Source organism: Buteo buteo, chromosome Z, assembly GCF_964188355.1.
Source record: "Buteo buteo chromosome Z, bButBut1.hap1.1, whole genome shotgun sequence".
Lineage (NCBI taxonomy): Eukaryota > Metazoa > Chordata > Aves > Accipitriformes > Accipitridae > Buteo > Buteo buteo.
The window spans coordinates 46843093-46860081 of NC_134204.1; the positions used below are offsets into that span (position 1 = coordinate 46843093).

General features: G+C 54.6%; 1 protein-coding gene across 3 annotated transcripts in view; it reads right to left on the reverse strand.

Moving 5' to 3' along the window:
• Window positions 1-10870, reverse strand: part of PTCH1 (patched 1) — a 75870-nt gene extending 65000 nt beyond the window's left edge. Inside the window, exons 1-2 of one of the 3 annotated variants that reach the window (XM_075021871.1) lie at window positions 10313-10870; window positions 1877-2069 (exon numbers count right to left, since the gene is read on the reverse strand). In XM_075021871.1, coding sequence (XP_074877972.1) covers window positions 1877-2069; window positions 10313-10375 — 256 coding nt within the window. In that variant the 5' untranslated portion in view covers window positions 10376-10870. Of the gene's footprint in view, window positions 1-1876; window positions 2070-2307; window positions 2599-3646; window positions 4915-10312 lie in introns of those variants that run through there. The other 2 variants (XM_075021873.1, XM_075021872.1) reach the window with 2 other exon arrangements.
• Between the last annotated feature and the right edge of the window lie 6119 nt (window positions 10871-16989).

Genomic DNA, 16989 nt, shown 5'->3' on the forward strand with positions numbered 1-16989 from the left:
ACCCTTCCAAGTAAGTGAACCCCAGTGACAGCAGAATAAACCTCAGGGAAGCGTGCTGGATGGAACTGGAAGAAGCATGCTGGATGGAACTGCAATCACGTATTATCTACCGAACACTTACAGAAAACCAGAGACAAAACACATACGAGCAAAAATTAACAAACTTCCACAACCATCTCACAAGGACTTAAAAAAAAAAAAAGAGTGGAGAACGAAAGTGATGTTCGCAATCATTTGCATTAGTATTAAAGGTACACAGGACCTAGTGACCAGTACAGACTCTGAATGCACATCTCTGCCTATGGATGGGATCCTGCACTGCCTGCTCTGTTTCTCAGGGCTGCTGGCAGCAGATGTCATCATATTTTGGGGCTGCTAGACTACACGGCCCAAAAAAAGTTCAGTCGGTAACACATTACTTTCCAAAATAGAAAAAACAATACTCACTAAATGACCCGTGACCCTCATCCTGACCCCAACATGGCTGTCACCTGCAAGGATGGAATCTGGTCCTATATGCTCTAATCCATCCATAGGGCGGGACAGACCACCTTCACAACAGCAGCTAACATTGTCTGCACTCAGCACTAGCTTTTCCACACACGCACATACAGAGAGCTATTTAGTAATGATTATTTATGCAGCCTTCCATATTAACTTTTATAAGCCAAATTCTGCTGCAAGCGACTTTGACATAAACCCAGAGTAACTACTGCAGTCAAGGAACTCTGTTTTCACGTCAACCCAGCTAACGGGGGAATGTGATGCTAAGTAAATAATATTTTCCCCCTGAAAAAAAAAACCAAAACCAAAAAAACCACCACCAAAAAAACCCAAACCCCAAACCCACGACCCACCAAAAAGGCAAACTCAAAAACCCCGGCAGCCTGGAGCCGTGCCTCTCAGAGCGTGTAACCCGCCCGGGCTGGCAGCCCCGCTCCCCCGAGGGGCACAAGGGGCCTGCAAGGGGGGCGCTGGCGACGCCGCTCTGCCGCCCCCCCCCGTTTCAGTCCGGGGTGGGGGGTGTCTGTTTCGAAAGGCTGCCCGCGAAGCCCCGGCCCCTCGGTACCGCTCCTCTCCTTTACCAGGCCCGCCTTCCTACGCCGGCGCCTTCGGGCTGGGCCCGGCGGAGGCGCCCCCCGCCCCGGGCACTGCCGGCGGCCACCCCGCTGCCGGCCAGGTCCCGCTTCTTCGCCTCGGCAGCTTTTTTTTTTTTTTTTGGTCCTCTCCCTCCTCCTTTCTCGTTTTGGCTTTTTTTTTGGTGGGTTTTTTTGGTGTGTTTTTTTTTTTACCTCGAGACAAACGCTCCCCCCCACAGTTGAAAGCTGTCCAAAAAACAGGACCACACACAGGCACCCGCCCCGCCGCGCTCCTCGCCGCCCGCCCCCCTCCCCCCGCCGCGGGCGCACGCACTCCCAAAATGGCGGAGGGGCGCCTCCCGGCAGCGCGGCCGCCTCCCGCCGCCGGGGACGCAGAGACGCGTCGCCCGCAGCCTTCCCGCACGGAGAGACGGGCCGCAGGCGGGGGCGCGGGGAGGCCGAGGGTGGCCCGGCCCGGCCTCCCCGCCGCGGAGCGCCCCGGCCTCCCCGCCGCGACCCCCCGCGGGCGGAGAAATGGTACGCGCCGCCCTGCGCCGCGCGCCCCGGCCCAGCGCCCGCCTCGGCAACCAGCCGCCCCGCCGGCAGCCCGTCCCCCGCCGGCGGCCGCAGGCCCTCCCTCTCCCTCTCCCGCTCCCTCCCCGGCATGCGGAGCGGCCCGGCGCACGGGCGTACAGACGCACGCACGCACGCACTCCCGCCGCCGCTCCAGCCGCCTTCACCCGCCCGGTCAGGCGGGGGGGGAGCGGCAGCAGAAGGAGGGGGGACCCCGGACTTACCTTCCACCCACAGCTCCTCCACGTTGGTTTCGAGATTAGCTGCCCTTAATCCTACAGCGAAAGCCCCGAATATGAGGAGGCCGACCACCAAAAACTTCCCGCAGTTTTTCTGAATGTAACAGCCCAGTTTAAACAACAGTTTCTGAAACTTTGCTCGCAGCCACAGCGGGGCTTTCCGTCCCGTCGCCTTCCCCTGCAAGGCAAGAAGAGGTCAGCAGTTGAGGGGCTGCGGCAGGCCGCCAGACCCGCGCCTCCGCACCCCGGGGCCGCCGGCCAGAGCCCCCCCCCACCCCCGGGAGCACGACAGCTCGAGCTCCTGGGGGCGCATTCCCACGCGGCGTCCCCGGGAGAGCGCAGCTCCGGCAGGCGCCCTTGCAGCAGAGCCCTCGCCCAGCGGCCACCCTCGGGCGCACGCAGAGGCCACGGCGTACCTGCTGGTAGCCATCCTCGCCCCGGACCAACGCGCAGGCCGGGGGTGACGCCACCGCATCAGACCCCTGCGCCCCCGCCTACACTGCCCACCGCGCCGGCAGCTCAGCCTGCAAAGCGTTCGCGCTGGCAAGACCCGCGGCTCCAGGGCGCGAGTGACCGCTTCCGATGAACCTCAACAGCCACGAGAACAGAAAAAAAGTCCCTTTTCCTGTTCTCCTTAGACCTCTGAGGGGCTTGGGGGGGGGGGGGGGGGAAGTGGTGGTGACGGAAAAGCTCGTCGCTAGCAGTTTGCTGCCGTTTCCCCCATTCCCAGCTCCTAGCAGGGGTTTGGTGCTGAGGCAGGACCCACGTGGTGAGCAGCGCTGTAAGATCAGAAGTAATTCATTTCCATAGAGTTTGGAGACGCTGTGTGATCTGAATTAGGAAGTAGAGCAGCCATCTGTAAGTTACGACAATATTTGTGAACGGAAGAGGGCAGCCACATGGATTTTTTTTTTTTTCCCTCCTCCTCCTTTCCCCCTTCTTACAAAGCCTAGAAATCCGCTCCCTGAAGTGAAACCATCCCTGCAGCAAAGCAGTTTTCCGAGGCTGTTTACTTTAAACATTTTTTGGCCGGCGGAGATTGGCGGCCGGGGCCGTCCCTCCGCCCCGCCCGGGCCGGGCTTGCGGGGCGCTCCGGTACCTCCAGACCTTCCCCGCCAACAATTACCGCCGCCGCCGCCGCTCCGCGGGCAGCGGCGCGACCTGCGCGGCAGGGTTAAGGTGGCAATTTGTTTACGGCCCTCGCCTCCCCTCCGACCGCCGGGGAAAGAAAACGGCTGCAAGCTTTCTCTGCCGGGGGACCTGCTCTCCCAGGGCACTGGCCCTGTCGGCGCTCGGCGGAGAACTTCACAAAAGCACAACTTCTGCCAAGAAAGCGGCCGCCCCGCTCTCTCTCCCCCCCCGTCCCGGCCGGGAGCGGGTGTTGCCGAGGTCGCTACGGAGGGGATGGGGAGGCGGAAAGGAAGCGGAGGGGGAGCCGGGGAGCGGGCCGGGGGGGGGGTAGGCCGGGAGCGACCGGAGGCTGTCTGGGGAAATTCAAGCGGAGGAGTGCTCCGCAGCGCAAGCAGGCACCGGGGCAGGCAGAGGCGAGAAAGGAGGGAAGGACAACACTCTCTCCCGCACTGAAGAGTCACAGACGTCCCTCTCTTTTTCCCAGCATTTTATTGGTGGCTGTTTCATTTCCATCTCCTCCTTCCACCCCCGCGAGAAAACACACCACCCCCCTCCGCCCCCGCCGAAAACCAGCACTAGCACTAGCGTGTATCTCTGCAAAAAAGAGTGAGAGATTGAATGCACCTTTGAGATCTGCTCCAAGGCGAAAGCCGCATCGCAGTAGCTTGGCCGCTGCAGATACTCCCGGTCGGGCGCCTCGGCGCGCCGGTTCCCTCCGGTCCTTCGCCGCCTGCCGCCGCCGCCGCTCCTCGCCGCCCGGCCGGGGTGGCCGCCGCCGCCGCCCGCACTGCTGCTGGTCTCCGGCTCCGACGCGTTACCGGCCGAGGCCATGTTGCCGCCGCCGGCGGGACGGGGAAGCTGCCGCTGGCGCTGCCGCCGCCGCGGCGGGGCCCGGGGGCCCGGGGGCGCGGCGGGGCCGCGGGGGGCTGGCGGCGCTGCGGGCCGCGGGCTGCTGCTGCTGCGGGGGCTGCCGCCGGGGCTGCCGCCGCTGCTGCTGCTGCTGGGGCTGCTGCGGCGCGGCCGCCTCACGCGGGGCGCGGGGCGGCGGCTGCCGCCGCGGCCGCTCCGGCCGAGTCGCTCCCCGCGCCTCCCATTGCCACATCGCGCGCGGACCCCGAGCTGCAGGCGGCCGCTCCCCGCGCCCGGCGAGGGCGGGCGGCCGGGCGGGCGCGACCCCCGGGCCCCCCCGGCTGCCGCCGCCGCCGCCGCGCTTTCCTCCGCTCCCGTTGAAATCGCCTCCTCCGGCCGCCGCTGCCTCCGGGAAGCCGCTGTCCGCGGCGGCGCTCAGCGACGGCGGCGCGGCGGCGGCGGCGCGGCGGGCCGCGGCGGCTGCTGCTGCTGCTGCTGTAGCTGTAGCTGCGCTGCCTCGCCGCGCTGCACCATCCTGCCTCAGCGCCGGGGTGCTTCCCGCGGGCCGCGGGGCCGGCGGGGCTCCGAGGTCGGCCCCGCCGCGGCGGCGGGCGGCCGGCTGCCTGGCGCTCTCCCCCGGCGTGTGCGCGGCAGCACCGAGCTGCAGCCCCTCGGCTCAAGAGATGAGATGAAGAAGAAAAAAAGGACTCTCTCCATTTGGATAAAGAGGAGGAGGGGTGGAGGGGGGGGGGGAGTATGAGAGGAGAGAGAGCGAGCTATGGAGAGGGAGGGAAAAAAAAAAAAAAAAAAAAAAAGAGCTGAAAGCCCGCCCCCGGGGCTGTCAGATGGCTTGCGTTTCTGCGAGGCGATTGGCTCGGGGAGGGCAGAAATTACTCAGCAAACATGACTATTATTAGCTGCTTAGCAACAGCTCACCAAAGTAGAGAGACCACCCAGGCCGGCAACCCTTGTGTGTGCATCTCCAGCTTCAGGGGGAGCCTTAAAGAGATCCAGCCTTCTTTGCATGCAATACTTCCATTAAGGAATGCCTTCCCCCCCTTTCTTCTTCGTTTTCTTTTCAAGAAAGTTTTCTCCCCCCCTCCCCCCCCTTTTTTTTTTCCGTCCGGGATGCTTGCAGGCAAATACACGCGCGGAACTTTCTCGCTATCGACGTACAGAAATATATTTTTCCCTTTTAAAAAGGACAGGGAAGCGGGGGGAAAGCAGCATTAAACGATTTCTAAAGCCCTTAAAAGAAAATCCTTTTAGAGGCACCTTGGCCTCAAGCTGCAACAAATACTGGGAGGTCCGAGCTGAATTCCCAGGCTTGCAGAAATAATGACAGGGTGGTGGATACTGCGGTAGAAAGTGCCAGATTTTTCTCCCTCTCTCTTTCTTTTTTAACTAAAGAGGAGACTTCGTTCCCTGCAAGAAAACCACTCCGTCCAGTTAGAAAAACACAATGAAAACTTAACACTTGAGGGATTTAAAGCCGCGCGGTAGCTAGCCTGTTTCAACTTAGGGCTCATTCTTTAACTGAAACCCGAGGAAAGCCAATTTTAATGTTTTTAGTGTAAAAGTCCATGAAACGCAGCCTGCCTGGCCGCGCTAAACACTTCTTCAACTATACACGATTGTTTACTTTTTTGGCACCGCTTCTCCCCGTCTCTGTTCATTGAGAATCAGCCATTAATTGCTGCCGTTACAGCTGCGCGCATTCCCCCCAGCCCCGGGGCTGCGCGCCCCGGCCCCCAGCGCGGCTCCCCGCGCAGGCCCCGCTCCCCGGCGGACCTCCGCGCGCACCGCCGCACCGCGCGGCGTCCGGTCCGGCCCGGCCCGGCCCGGGAAGGCGCTTGGAGGGGGGGGCGGGGGGCGCTGCCCCCCAGCAGGGCGGCTGCTGCGCGCCCGCGGAGGAGCGCGGCTGTGAGGCGCGCCCGCTGTGCGTTCACTCGAGGGGAAGCAACATAGAGAAAAAGGGGGGGACGGGGAGCAGCCCGGGCAGCCCCCTGCCCGGTGCGGGGGCAGCCCCCTGCCCGGTGCGGTGCCCGCCCGCCGAGCCCGCGGGCACGGCGCAGCTCGCCCTTCGGCCTCCCCAGGCGTGTGCCCCGGGCGGCGGTCGTGGGCAAAACCCCCGCGCCCCGGGGCACCGCCAGCCCCCCCACACACCCCCCTCCCCTCGGCGGGGCCGGCGCGTGCGCCGGCGGCGGGGCCGTCCCGGCCGGGCTGCCAGACACACCGCCCCGGCGCCGGCAGCGGGGGCGGCCAGCGCCCCGGGGGCCGGGGCCGCCGGCGGGAGCGCGCTGCGCGGCGCGGAGCCGCGCACCGCGCCCCCCGTGCGGAGGCTCTCGGGGCGAAACCACCTAGAGGCACCGGCGGACGGCGGCTTGCCGGGGTGGCCGCCGGCGGTGAGGGGGGTCCGTTTTCCCTTCCTTTCCCTCCCACCGCTGTTTTTCCCACACGGGGAAACCTGCCTCCGTGAAGGCCCGGCCCTGTGCTCCGCACGGGACTGGCTCCAGGAAAGCTGCTGGGAGCAGCAGGCGGTCGCGCACGCACGTGTAGGTGCGTCCCCTCGGGAGAAGGAAACCTGAAGGGCTTGGAGCTGGAGGCTGTTTTCTGTTGGGGGCTGAAACCCGCAGCTGGGGTGCGGTCGGCCACCTCCAGTTCGAGTTTCCGCTTGGGAAGGCGACCGTCCATCTCGCTAGGAACAGATCTGCCATTGCTCCTGCCCCCGCTCAACCTCACGGGGTCTGATGGAGTGGCAGGGCTGGGGGATGGAGAAAGAAGGGATGGGTGGAGAGGCGTTTTGGTTCAGCCTCCCAGCAGGCTCCGAAACCGGGGAAGAGCGTCCTTTCAAGCACCTCGAGCCCCCAGAGCTGCCCTGCCTGTCTCCTGCCTGCCTCCTGCCTGCTCAGCTTCACACAATAGCCCAGCACCCGTCAGTCCTCGCTCCTGGTTCCAAAATGCAGTCTGAAGACTCAAATTTAACAAGCGCTATCTTAATCTCTCCTCTCTCCCTGTGGTCTGGAGGGATTTTTCTTTTTTTTTTTTTTTTTTTTCTAAGCATACACAAGAGATGAATTACTGCAGGGATCTAATTGGCCTTGTTTCTGTTGGTTGTTTTTTTTTTTTTTCCTTAAGGAAGAAGTGTCAGTGTAAAAGTCTCCACTTGGGTGGTCAGAGCAGTGGCTGCCCCCAGTTTGCTTCCTAGCTGATGCTTGAGTGCTACATTCCTGGTGATAATGTTGTTCCCAATCAATCTGCCCTTATTTACATTTGTAAGCACTGCTGGCTGTGATATGCATGCCCTGTGTATGCAACTGCTTGTCCACACCAAGGGCTTTTTCCCATCTTCAGCAACTCGCAGGGATCCCATAGATTTCTTATCTCGGGCTTGCTCTGTGGTGAAGGCCTGGGAAGGTGCCTCCTTGCGCAGAGTGGCTGCAGTCTGCAACCCTTTATACCTGGTCCTCCCGATTCCTGGACAGCCAGGGCCGGCATACAAGAATCTCGGGGCTTCGGTCATAGCAGCTTCATTTTGTAAAGCTCTGCCTCTTACTTAGGTCACCTTTGTGCCCGTAACCCCCAATACTGCAGAGCTTCACGCTTCCTCCAGCCAGATGAGGTATCAAATCCAACAGAGGTTGACAATGGGTAACAGGTATTTATGCCGATTTTACTTTAACACATTTTTCCAGGTTGCTCATCGCCCGTGGACACACCACCAAAAAGCACTGCACTGCTGGAGCATCTGATTACCTTAATAAAGAAAGGGCACTTCCTTCTGTAGGGGCTATGAGAGAGCTGACCGCGGCGGAAGAAGGACTTGCGGGAAAATAGCCCGGTTTTGTCTATTCTCTCCAATTCTCGTCCCTCGTGGCGCAAGGCCGAGGGTCCGCCTCGGCCCCTTGCCCCACACGCACGCCTGCCGCCGGCTTTGGCGCCAGGTGAGGCCCACAGGGCAGCACCTCCGCTGGGTTTTGCAGAGCAGCCCGAGCCTCTCCGCCCCCGCTGGCCGCGGCCCGCTTGCCCCCGGGCAGGCGGGGGCTGCCGCCGGGGGAGGGCGGCGCGCGGCGGGGGAGCCGAGCCGCTCCGCCGGGCAGCGCCGCCGCGCAACCCCCGCGCCCGGGCGAGGAGGAGGCGGCGGCGGCACGAAGCTAGCCCTCTTCCCCCTCCTCAGCCCTGGAAGAAAGGGAACTGCTCGAGCCAACTTGTCAAAATAATGCGGCTAATTACCCCTGATCTCCTTTAATGGAAAGCTGCTCTGCACGCCACAAAGGAGCAAATGAGGGATCTGCAGCACCAGCCCAGGAGCGCTGGCATTTTCTCCCGCGGAGGGCCGCGGGAAAATGTGGCTCCGCAGGAGCCGCCGAGGTTTCCGCGCTCCTCCCGCGCAGCAGCGGACTCCCAGGGGAGAACCACAGCGCCCGGGGAGCTGCGGAGGACAGCGGCGGGAGCAGCAGCCCTCTCCCTCCAAAAAGCTGGAGGACATCCCAGCCCTAGCAGACCTTGTCATATTCCGCGGGGGGGGCTTTAGCTCTATAAACCCAAGTCGTCTTCAAAACAGATTCTTTTCCTGGCAAAATGCCCTGCCACTTGCAGGACTTTAACGTGCACAGAGAGGGGAAAGTTACACTGAACAGTTTTTAGCCAGGCCGGACAACACCGAGTCTGTGTAAAGATATAGCTCAAGTCCTGCATTTGGCAGAAGGCAGGGCATTCATTTTCATGATCTCTGCCATCGGGTCTTGCGGAAAAAAAGCTGAGCGACACGATCTCTTTGACCCACTGCTGGAGCAACAAATTTATTAGAGATATAGCCGTGAGAAATGAAAAGGAAGTAAAACAATTCAGGCTCATTGTATGTCTTTCTTTCATACTGCTAATCCGGTTTACACATCACGCCTACATGTCTCAATAGGGCTTTATACACTGTGGCAAAGGCAGAACAAAATAAAAGGTGTGTGTGTGTGAGTGCGTGCGTGTGTGTGCATGTGTGTGTGAAATAAGGATAAAAACAGAGAAGCCCAAGACATTTTAATTCAGAGTGGGCTGCCAGTTTTGTATCTACCGGCTCTTGAAAGCAAATAGGTTTTAAAAGATTCCTCCGCCTCCCCCTCCCTCCTCAGCCCTAACATTTCTCAACAATACTACCTCCTGTCCAGATACAGTGTTGGATTATAATCCAGCCGCACAATGACCCTAATAGCCCTAACCAGAAATTAGATACACCTATCAGCCTGATGCCGAAATGATGTGGGACCCTCTAACCAGAACTGGTAAATGCTATCTGGTTGGTAGCTGGCAGGTAGCCACCCTGGCTCCAACGTTTCTTTTAGAACCACCTGATGACACCAGAAGTCTCCCCCATTCCCCTCCCCTCTTTTGCCCCCCCCCCCGGGTCTACCTCCCATACTGGGGCTAAGGCAGCGGCCTAGGGGGAGATGTGTCACTAAATGTCCTCTGGCCTCCAAGCCCTGGGAGCAGTGGGACAACACGCACATGACCGGTGACAGCAGTGCTGTACCGGTGCCGGTGGTGCCAGGTACCAACCGCACGCAGAGTTGGATACTGGAGCCAGAGGCTGAAGCCACTACTAAACTTAATCTAAGGCACTACATGTATTTCACTGCTGTAGTTAGGGAGTGACTGTCCCTCCTTTTCCGTGCAGCTGTATGTTTTCAGCAGCTTCCACTGACTGCGGGCATTCAGCCTGCGTTGCAAAGAGAGGGAAAGGGCTCCTCGGTGCACCTCCTCTAAGAAGCCCTGTTCAGCTTTCCCGAGGAGAAAGGAGATGCAAACTGCATCTTCCCCGCAGCCTCTGTCCCGCGGAGCCCGGCCCGAGAGGGCTTTCTGCCCCCCCCCCCCCCCCCGCACGGCAGGTTGTTCGGACCACCGCTCACACAGGTGCCGAGGGGCTGAGACCGGGGACCCGTCTGCAGTCCTCCGCCGGACCGCACCGGGACACCGCAGCAGCCACTTCCCATCAGCGGCCAGTCCCCCCCGCGCCTCCCCACCGGGAGCTCCGGGCCGCGGCACCGCCGAGGCGCGGGCAGTCGCCCGGGCGAGGGGCAGAGCAGCGCCCGGACCCGGGGGAGCCCCCTGCCCCCCGCCGCCCGGCCGTGCCCCGCGCTGCCGTCCCCGCTCGGGCCGGACCCGGCGGGCGGCAGCCGCAGCCCCGGTCCCCGGTCCCCCGGCACGGCGAAAGCCCCGGGCCCCCGGCGTCGCCCCGGCCCCCGGAGGCTGGAGGGAGTCTCCCCCCGCCCCCCTCCGCCAGCTCCGGGCCCCAGCCGCCGGCGAGGGCCCGCGCAGCCCCCCCCCCCCCCCGGCACCGCCCCAGCCCCCGGCCCCCGGCCTCCGCCCCGCGCCCGGGCCCTGCCCGCCGGGTCCCGCGGCCGCCGGCCCCGCTGCCGCCCCGCCGCGGCCCCCCGGGGCTGCACCTACCATCGCTGCCCTTGCCGGAGCCGCTCGTGGGGAGCCGTGCTGGAGGGCTGGGTGCGCCCTCATTGACTGGCTGGCCCTGGCGGCTTTAGTGGGACATCAGTGTTTTCGTCCTCTGTCCTTCTCTTTCGTCCTATTTCTCCCCCCCCCCTTCTTTTTTCCTTTTCTCTTTCTCTTTCTTTCTCTCTCCTTCTTTCTCTGTTTCTTTCGGTCTCTCTTTCTCCTTTTAGTTCCTCTTTTCCTTCCTTCCTTCCTTCTTTCCTTCCTTCCTTTCTTCCGTCTCTTCTTCTCCTCCTCCTCCTTTTTTTTTTTTTTTTTTTTTTACCCCAAAGGAACTGAAAGTGTAAAAAAATAACCCTCCTAGGTTGCAGGCATTCTGCAGAGTGCTGGAAAGCCTCACAATTACATGCCTGTTTCTATTAAGCAGCTCCATCGTCCTCCATGTGGGTGGTCTGGCTCTCAATAGGCAGGACCTGTCAGGGTCACGTGACGAACCCGCAAACGTTACCCCTTTACAATAAACTTTCGGGAAAAAAGCGAAGGAAGGGAGAGCCCCGTGCCGCTGGCCCGCCCCGCTGCCCCGGCCCCCCGGCCCCCCCGGCCCCGGACCCCGCCCCGCTGGTCCCCCCCGCAGCAGAGCAGAGCGCACAGGTCTCCTTCAACCTCTGCCTTCGCTCCCCTCTCCCACCTTGGATTTCGAGAGGAGGGAGAGCTTGGAAGGTGCCAGGTGGTGGAATGCGGTTTCCTTGTCAAAAGAAATATATAGCTGGACGTGTAGGGAGGGGAGAGGGAAGCAGTTTTCCTCTGGCTGCTGAGCAGCCCGCACTGCACCTGATTTAGTGTGTTTGGTTCTGAAAGGTTTATGCCCGTCCTGCTCATTTTTGCTAGGGGTCACTAGAAAGTCAGCTTTCAGGTGGTGAAGCCGCACAGTGCAAGAAAGTTAGCTCCAGTGAACAATACCTGAATGTTACTGGAGAAGAGCACAGCCGGTTTCCCTTTTAAAAGCAACACTTTCTTCAATAGTTACAAACAGGATATAAACACTGCAGAAATTTACTATTACCTTTTTAGGATCTTGTGGTGGCTGAGTATCATTACAGGGTCTGAGAGAAGTGATGTCAAGTGTGGCTTCCAGATTAGGGCATACTGCAAGGAACAAATGGTGTGTCCTGGAAGACGTGTCACTAGTTGTTTATGGAAGATCCTTTTCCTCTAGTGAGTTACATTTGATTTGCTATGAGATTTGGTATATCCATAACTTATTTTGAGAATAAAATATATTCCATATTGCTGTAGTCTTGTGTCCAAGCTGCCCAGATATTTCTGTTTGCAATACATTTAGAAAACATGCTTCACAATTGGGTTCAGTGATCTCACATGACTTTTTTGGATACTCTTTAGCCATGTTTATATGTATTGCTCCTGTTAGAGAATTCTGCTAGTAGAAGATAATGTGTACCTTATGGTTGTACGTTCACCATGAAGAATATAAAAACATTATATAAGAAAAACTGTTAGGAAACATGTCAGATGCAGTCACATTGCATCAAACAGCCTAACTCCATACGTACTCTTGTCTGCATAAAACCAGTCTAGGCATCAAAATAATGAGCAAGAAGGACATTTCACCTACAAGACTGTTATTATTTTTACATGGCAGAGGGCCTTGTGTCAATGATAAAGAGTTGGAAGAGCATGGGAAAAGACATTTTACAGGATTTTTAAAGACTACCTGAAAAACATACATCACTTTTTATGGCCTCACTGATCAATCACAGAGTTAGATTACTGAAGCAAAAGACAGGCAGCAGGGGTAGAGGGTGCATAGATGTCATGGTTGTAATCCTCCAGTCTGTCCTCTTACCCAACGCATTCAATCTTAAATTTTCCAGAGAAACTCATCGTAACTCCTGATATTAAGTTCCAGTGGTTTCTGACTCTACATATTGGACAGGATAGCATCCACAGTACCTACCCTAATCATGCCATGTAGCCACAGTACTGTTGTTTAAGCTGGTAGGAGGCAGAATAGCAGAATAGTCACATAAAGAATCAGCAATTATCCTGCCAGGGAAGAAGAGCAGGGCAAAACAATGCAATATGTGAGTGCAGTTTTAGAAAGAGGTGCGCAGTACAAAGAATTAGAAACAAGAAGAGTTGTGATGTTAGTGCAAGTTAGGAAGTATCAGAGAAAATAACCTGAGAAATACAAGACTCCCTGCTTGTTCAACATCAAAGTACATCAGTGGTAAATACCATAGCTTTTATTGCCTCTTTCTTTTGCCAGTCTAATTCCTCCTGTTAGTTCTGTACTACCCAGCAAACCTGAATCTTTGACACCCCATGGCACTGATGTTCCTAACGTGTTCAGAAAAAATAGCATAATCAGACATGAACTGTCCAGACATGTGACACAAAGGAAATAAAAAGTAGACCTGTATGGGGATCACCCAAAATGTTTCAGAAGAGGAGGGCAGAGCTAACAGTGCCAGTTTCTTAATTCTTTAATGCAGTTATTTAAACAAAGATGTTACATATAGCTGGGAGATAAAACCAGGGAATAATTACTTCATAACCATCCCGTTTTCTATACTATTTCCCTAAGGACCTCTTAGTAGACTCTGTTGGAGGCAGCACAGTGGTCAATCTGGGGCTTTGCATGACACACAGTGTTTTTAATTTATGGTCTTATGTCGCAAATAGTTTGGTATTTTGTCTGTAACTTCACTAAATTATTAATTACTAATAGTAGCTATTACTAAATGGTAAGTTGCCATTTACATCTGTGTATGCATACGTAATGCAACTCCTGGGGAAAAAAATAGATCAGTTACTGTGCAATGTATACTCTCAACAGAAGTAATGATTGTAGTCCATTGACAGTACCCTTTGAAAATCATGGGCAGCAAAATTCATAGCCTGGTAAACATGAACCATCATGCTGTCCTGAATAAGTAGAAATGACTGTGTGTGCTCCCATTCGCAGATTTAATTGTCAGGAAGTGTTTGCTCAATCATGAAAGCTCAGAGGCTTCTCGTAGGTAGTTCCCAGCGGCATCTCTCATACAGCTTTCTAGCACAGACAGGTAACCCTACAGTGGCCAGTGCTGCCACATTTACTCTATTGATAATTACAAATAATAATCCGGAAGTTCATTCTGGTTCTGCTTGGATGTCAGTACTTCAGAAGGCAAGGGAAGGGAAGGGAAAGGAAGGGAAGGGAAAGGAAGGGAAGGGAAAGTGGGAGAACTAAGCCAAAGCTATCTTTGCTGCTGAAAACCAGACATCTTCTTTCTAAGCATTACCATGCTGCATGATCTTACCCTATTTTATTCCCCTTTGCTCCTATACTAATGAAGACCATATTTCAATGCAATTCTGTACTTTCCTTCTGAAGCCACTGTTGAGGGTCTTCAGCTCAAGCTATCTTGGTTGTAACTACAGGTGGTGCTGTCAAGAAAACCATTCTGAACATGTGACAAGGCCACAATGTCAATGACTGTGTGGTGTCATGCCTCCGTTGGAGACACAATTAAGACAGAGAGCTTAGCTAAGATTAAGAGTCTTGGTATGGTCAGGGAAGCATCATGCCTGGATGACTGAATCTGGTACCAAGTACCTGCAGAACTGATGCCAAGTGAAGCATGTTTCCAACTTTTTTTTTTTTTTTTTTTTTTTTTAATGAAAAGAGTCCCTCATTACTTCAGTGCTGATCCTCACTATCAGGAAAACAAGCATGGAGTCCTCATCACCCAGCACTTTATAAGTTCCATTGTTTTCAGCCATGAGCGCATTCATTTCTGGAGCAGAAAAAGGAGGGAGGAGAGAGGGAAAAGGAAGACACTACCTGCTTTGTTTTAATTTATTAGGAAGCACAGCTGTGGATGTAAGACTGGTAGTCCTTTGCTACTTGTATCATGAGTATCTCACAGATAGTTGGTGATATAAGAAACTCTGGGAAAAGAGATGTTCAAATGGCAAAAAGGTGTCCAAAACCCATTACAAGAAATCCTAGGGCCAGGTAGTTCATTTGGTCCATCCTCCTCCTGAAGACAGGATTGGCTCATATGATATTCCTGGAAGATAGTTGCCCAATCTGGCCTTTAAAATCTCCTTCCACAATCTTTCTGCCCAAACAGTAGGGACACTGATTTTGACAACTGGAAAGTTTTTTCCCAATGTCTAACACAAATTTCCTTTTCTGTAGTTTAGACATGTTGCTTCTTGTCCTTTTAACAGTGAACATAAAGTTTATTTCCCTTCTCATTACATTAAAAAATAAAATCAGATTATCCCTGTCTTTCCTCAGTCTTTAGTCTCTAGACAATTCATTCAACTTTTCTCCTGTGGCATATTTTCCAAATCTCTAATGACTGTTATCAGTCTCCCCATGATGCTCCACAGCTGGTCCAAATGGTGTGGAATCAAGGCTCACACACAGTACCTCTTCCCACAGACCCTAGTGTGGAGTTTGCCTTTTTTGCAAATGTGGCATTTTATTGCTTGTGATCAGGATGGAATCCCCTATAATCCCCAGATATTTTTCTGCATTTTCCTTCCCTGTAGTCTTCACTTTAAGCATGTCTGTATGTCACTGGAAAACAGTTCTACTCCACCTTTTTGTACCATATTCAGGTGTTATGAAATCTCATTATTTTCTTATCCACTTTACTTTGGTATCATATCGCAATACAGTAAGCTTTCCAGTGAAAGTTTGGCCATCATCAGTGAAAACATGAAATGTTTTGCCTTACTTCTGTTGGGCCTTGTTAGAAAAAATAAGCTTGCTAGTCTTGCAAGTGAACTCAAAATTCACTGACTTAAAGATATTGCTAAAATGTTTTTCATTAAGAGTAGTCAAAAAATTAATAAGGGTGGGAGCTCATCTGCTGGGAATTAGCCCATCTTCCGTAAGCCTTCAACAGCGTATGATTTACATTGCTAATTCATTGACTAACTAAGGCTGATGGTTTAATTTCAGAATGTCACATCAAGGATACAAGACCCAATGTCATATTAAGGATTGCCACCATAGTAACAGAAACATAGAACTGAAGGAAACTCTTTGCAGAAAACAAGTAAATGGTCTCCAGGCTGTACTCTCGGGCCATCCCTGGCTTGGTATTAGCTCAATAAACCTGAGAAAACTCTTAGGCCATCCCTGGCCTAATGGCCATCTTTGGGCTAAGAGTTTTCTCAGGTTTATTGAGGTAATTAACCCAGCACGTAAGGTTTCTGGCATGTTCATGCAGGAAATACAGTGAACTCTCAGAGAGAATGCAAGTGACAGAAGGCAAGAGAGAGGTGGATCTTCTGTATGAACTCTTCTCCACCAGCCTCAAAACTGAAGCTCTGAAGTTTCATATGGGTGTGCCAGTGTATGTGGCCTTTTGCTAATGTTACACATGAGCCTAAAGATGGTGCAAACCAACTCTGTGGGACCAAAGATTTCATGTGGTGCCAAAAAGCAACAGAAGCAGCACCATGGATCTGAGTGGTTGTTAGGAATTTGTCTGGATCTAAGAAATGGAGTCACGCCTTTTACCTACTGAAACCATGGTGATAAATGAGGACTTGGGATGTATGGTTAGGACATGTCAAAGACCATGTCGGTGTGTAAACATCCTGTTTCTACTGCGGCATTTCCCAGATCCATACCCCTCCATGGGAAAGAGAGGGACCCCTCTTCCAAGAGGGACTTGGAATTTGGTAACAATCCCCTGGGAACACAAGCAGTAGTGGCCTTGGCAAGTCATGGGACTGTGCTAAGATATTGCTGACAGGTCATTCCTACCTGTCTGCCACATGAAGAAGTATTACAGAAGGGCTAAGCAATCTGCTCTTCTCCCTATAGTGCTTCCTAGGACACTGGTAGCCATCAGGAGTGAGGGGATTTCCTATGCCATCATTTGCTATTAGCTGTACTTCACTCTACTTTCGAAATAGAGTGATGGTGGTGTTGGGGTATTGGGGTCCACATGCTGAAGATATACCCAAGGGCAGTTTTGTAAGTCGTAGTGATTTTTTAAAATTGGAACAAGTGGAATAGTTGTGAATCCAGGCAAACTTGTGGCTACGCAAGTCTTGCTTCAGCTCTGAAAGAGAAGCAGCAAACTTCAAAGTTACATGCAAGTTAGGAACAGTGCCTGTGAATTTAATTATGTTGAGTTTAATTAGAAATGAGAGGAAAGGTATTTGGGCCTCTGGAGTAGAGAGGTGTTAAGAGGTGTTATCTCCTAAGATAGTTGAGAAATAGGTAATTTATTGCCTAGGGAAAACACAGAGGTTTTTGGAAGGAGCTGGAGGAGGAAACAGAAGAGAGAAAAACTGCTAATGAATCAAGGATTTGTAGTGTCTGCTTGTGGTTATGAGCTTCAGATCCCAGGTGCATCTTTTGAAGGAAGGTTTTAATAACAGAAGGGTTTGTGCACCCAAAAGCTAACCTTTTCCCTCCAGCTGTACAAGCTGGACTAAGAAAGGATATTATCTCTACCTACACATCTTCTCATTTTACAAACTGGCAGCTCAGCTACAGGAAAGTCCAGTGTGTCTGAATGCCAAACTGTTCAGAAGAAAGCCTAACTTTACTCTGCTCTTCAGGTTTTTAGTTGCTCATCTATAGATGGCAGGACAGAAATCTGCTTTGTCCTTTGCTGGTGTGTTTAGGCCCTGAAGCATAA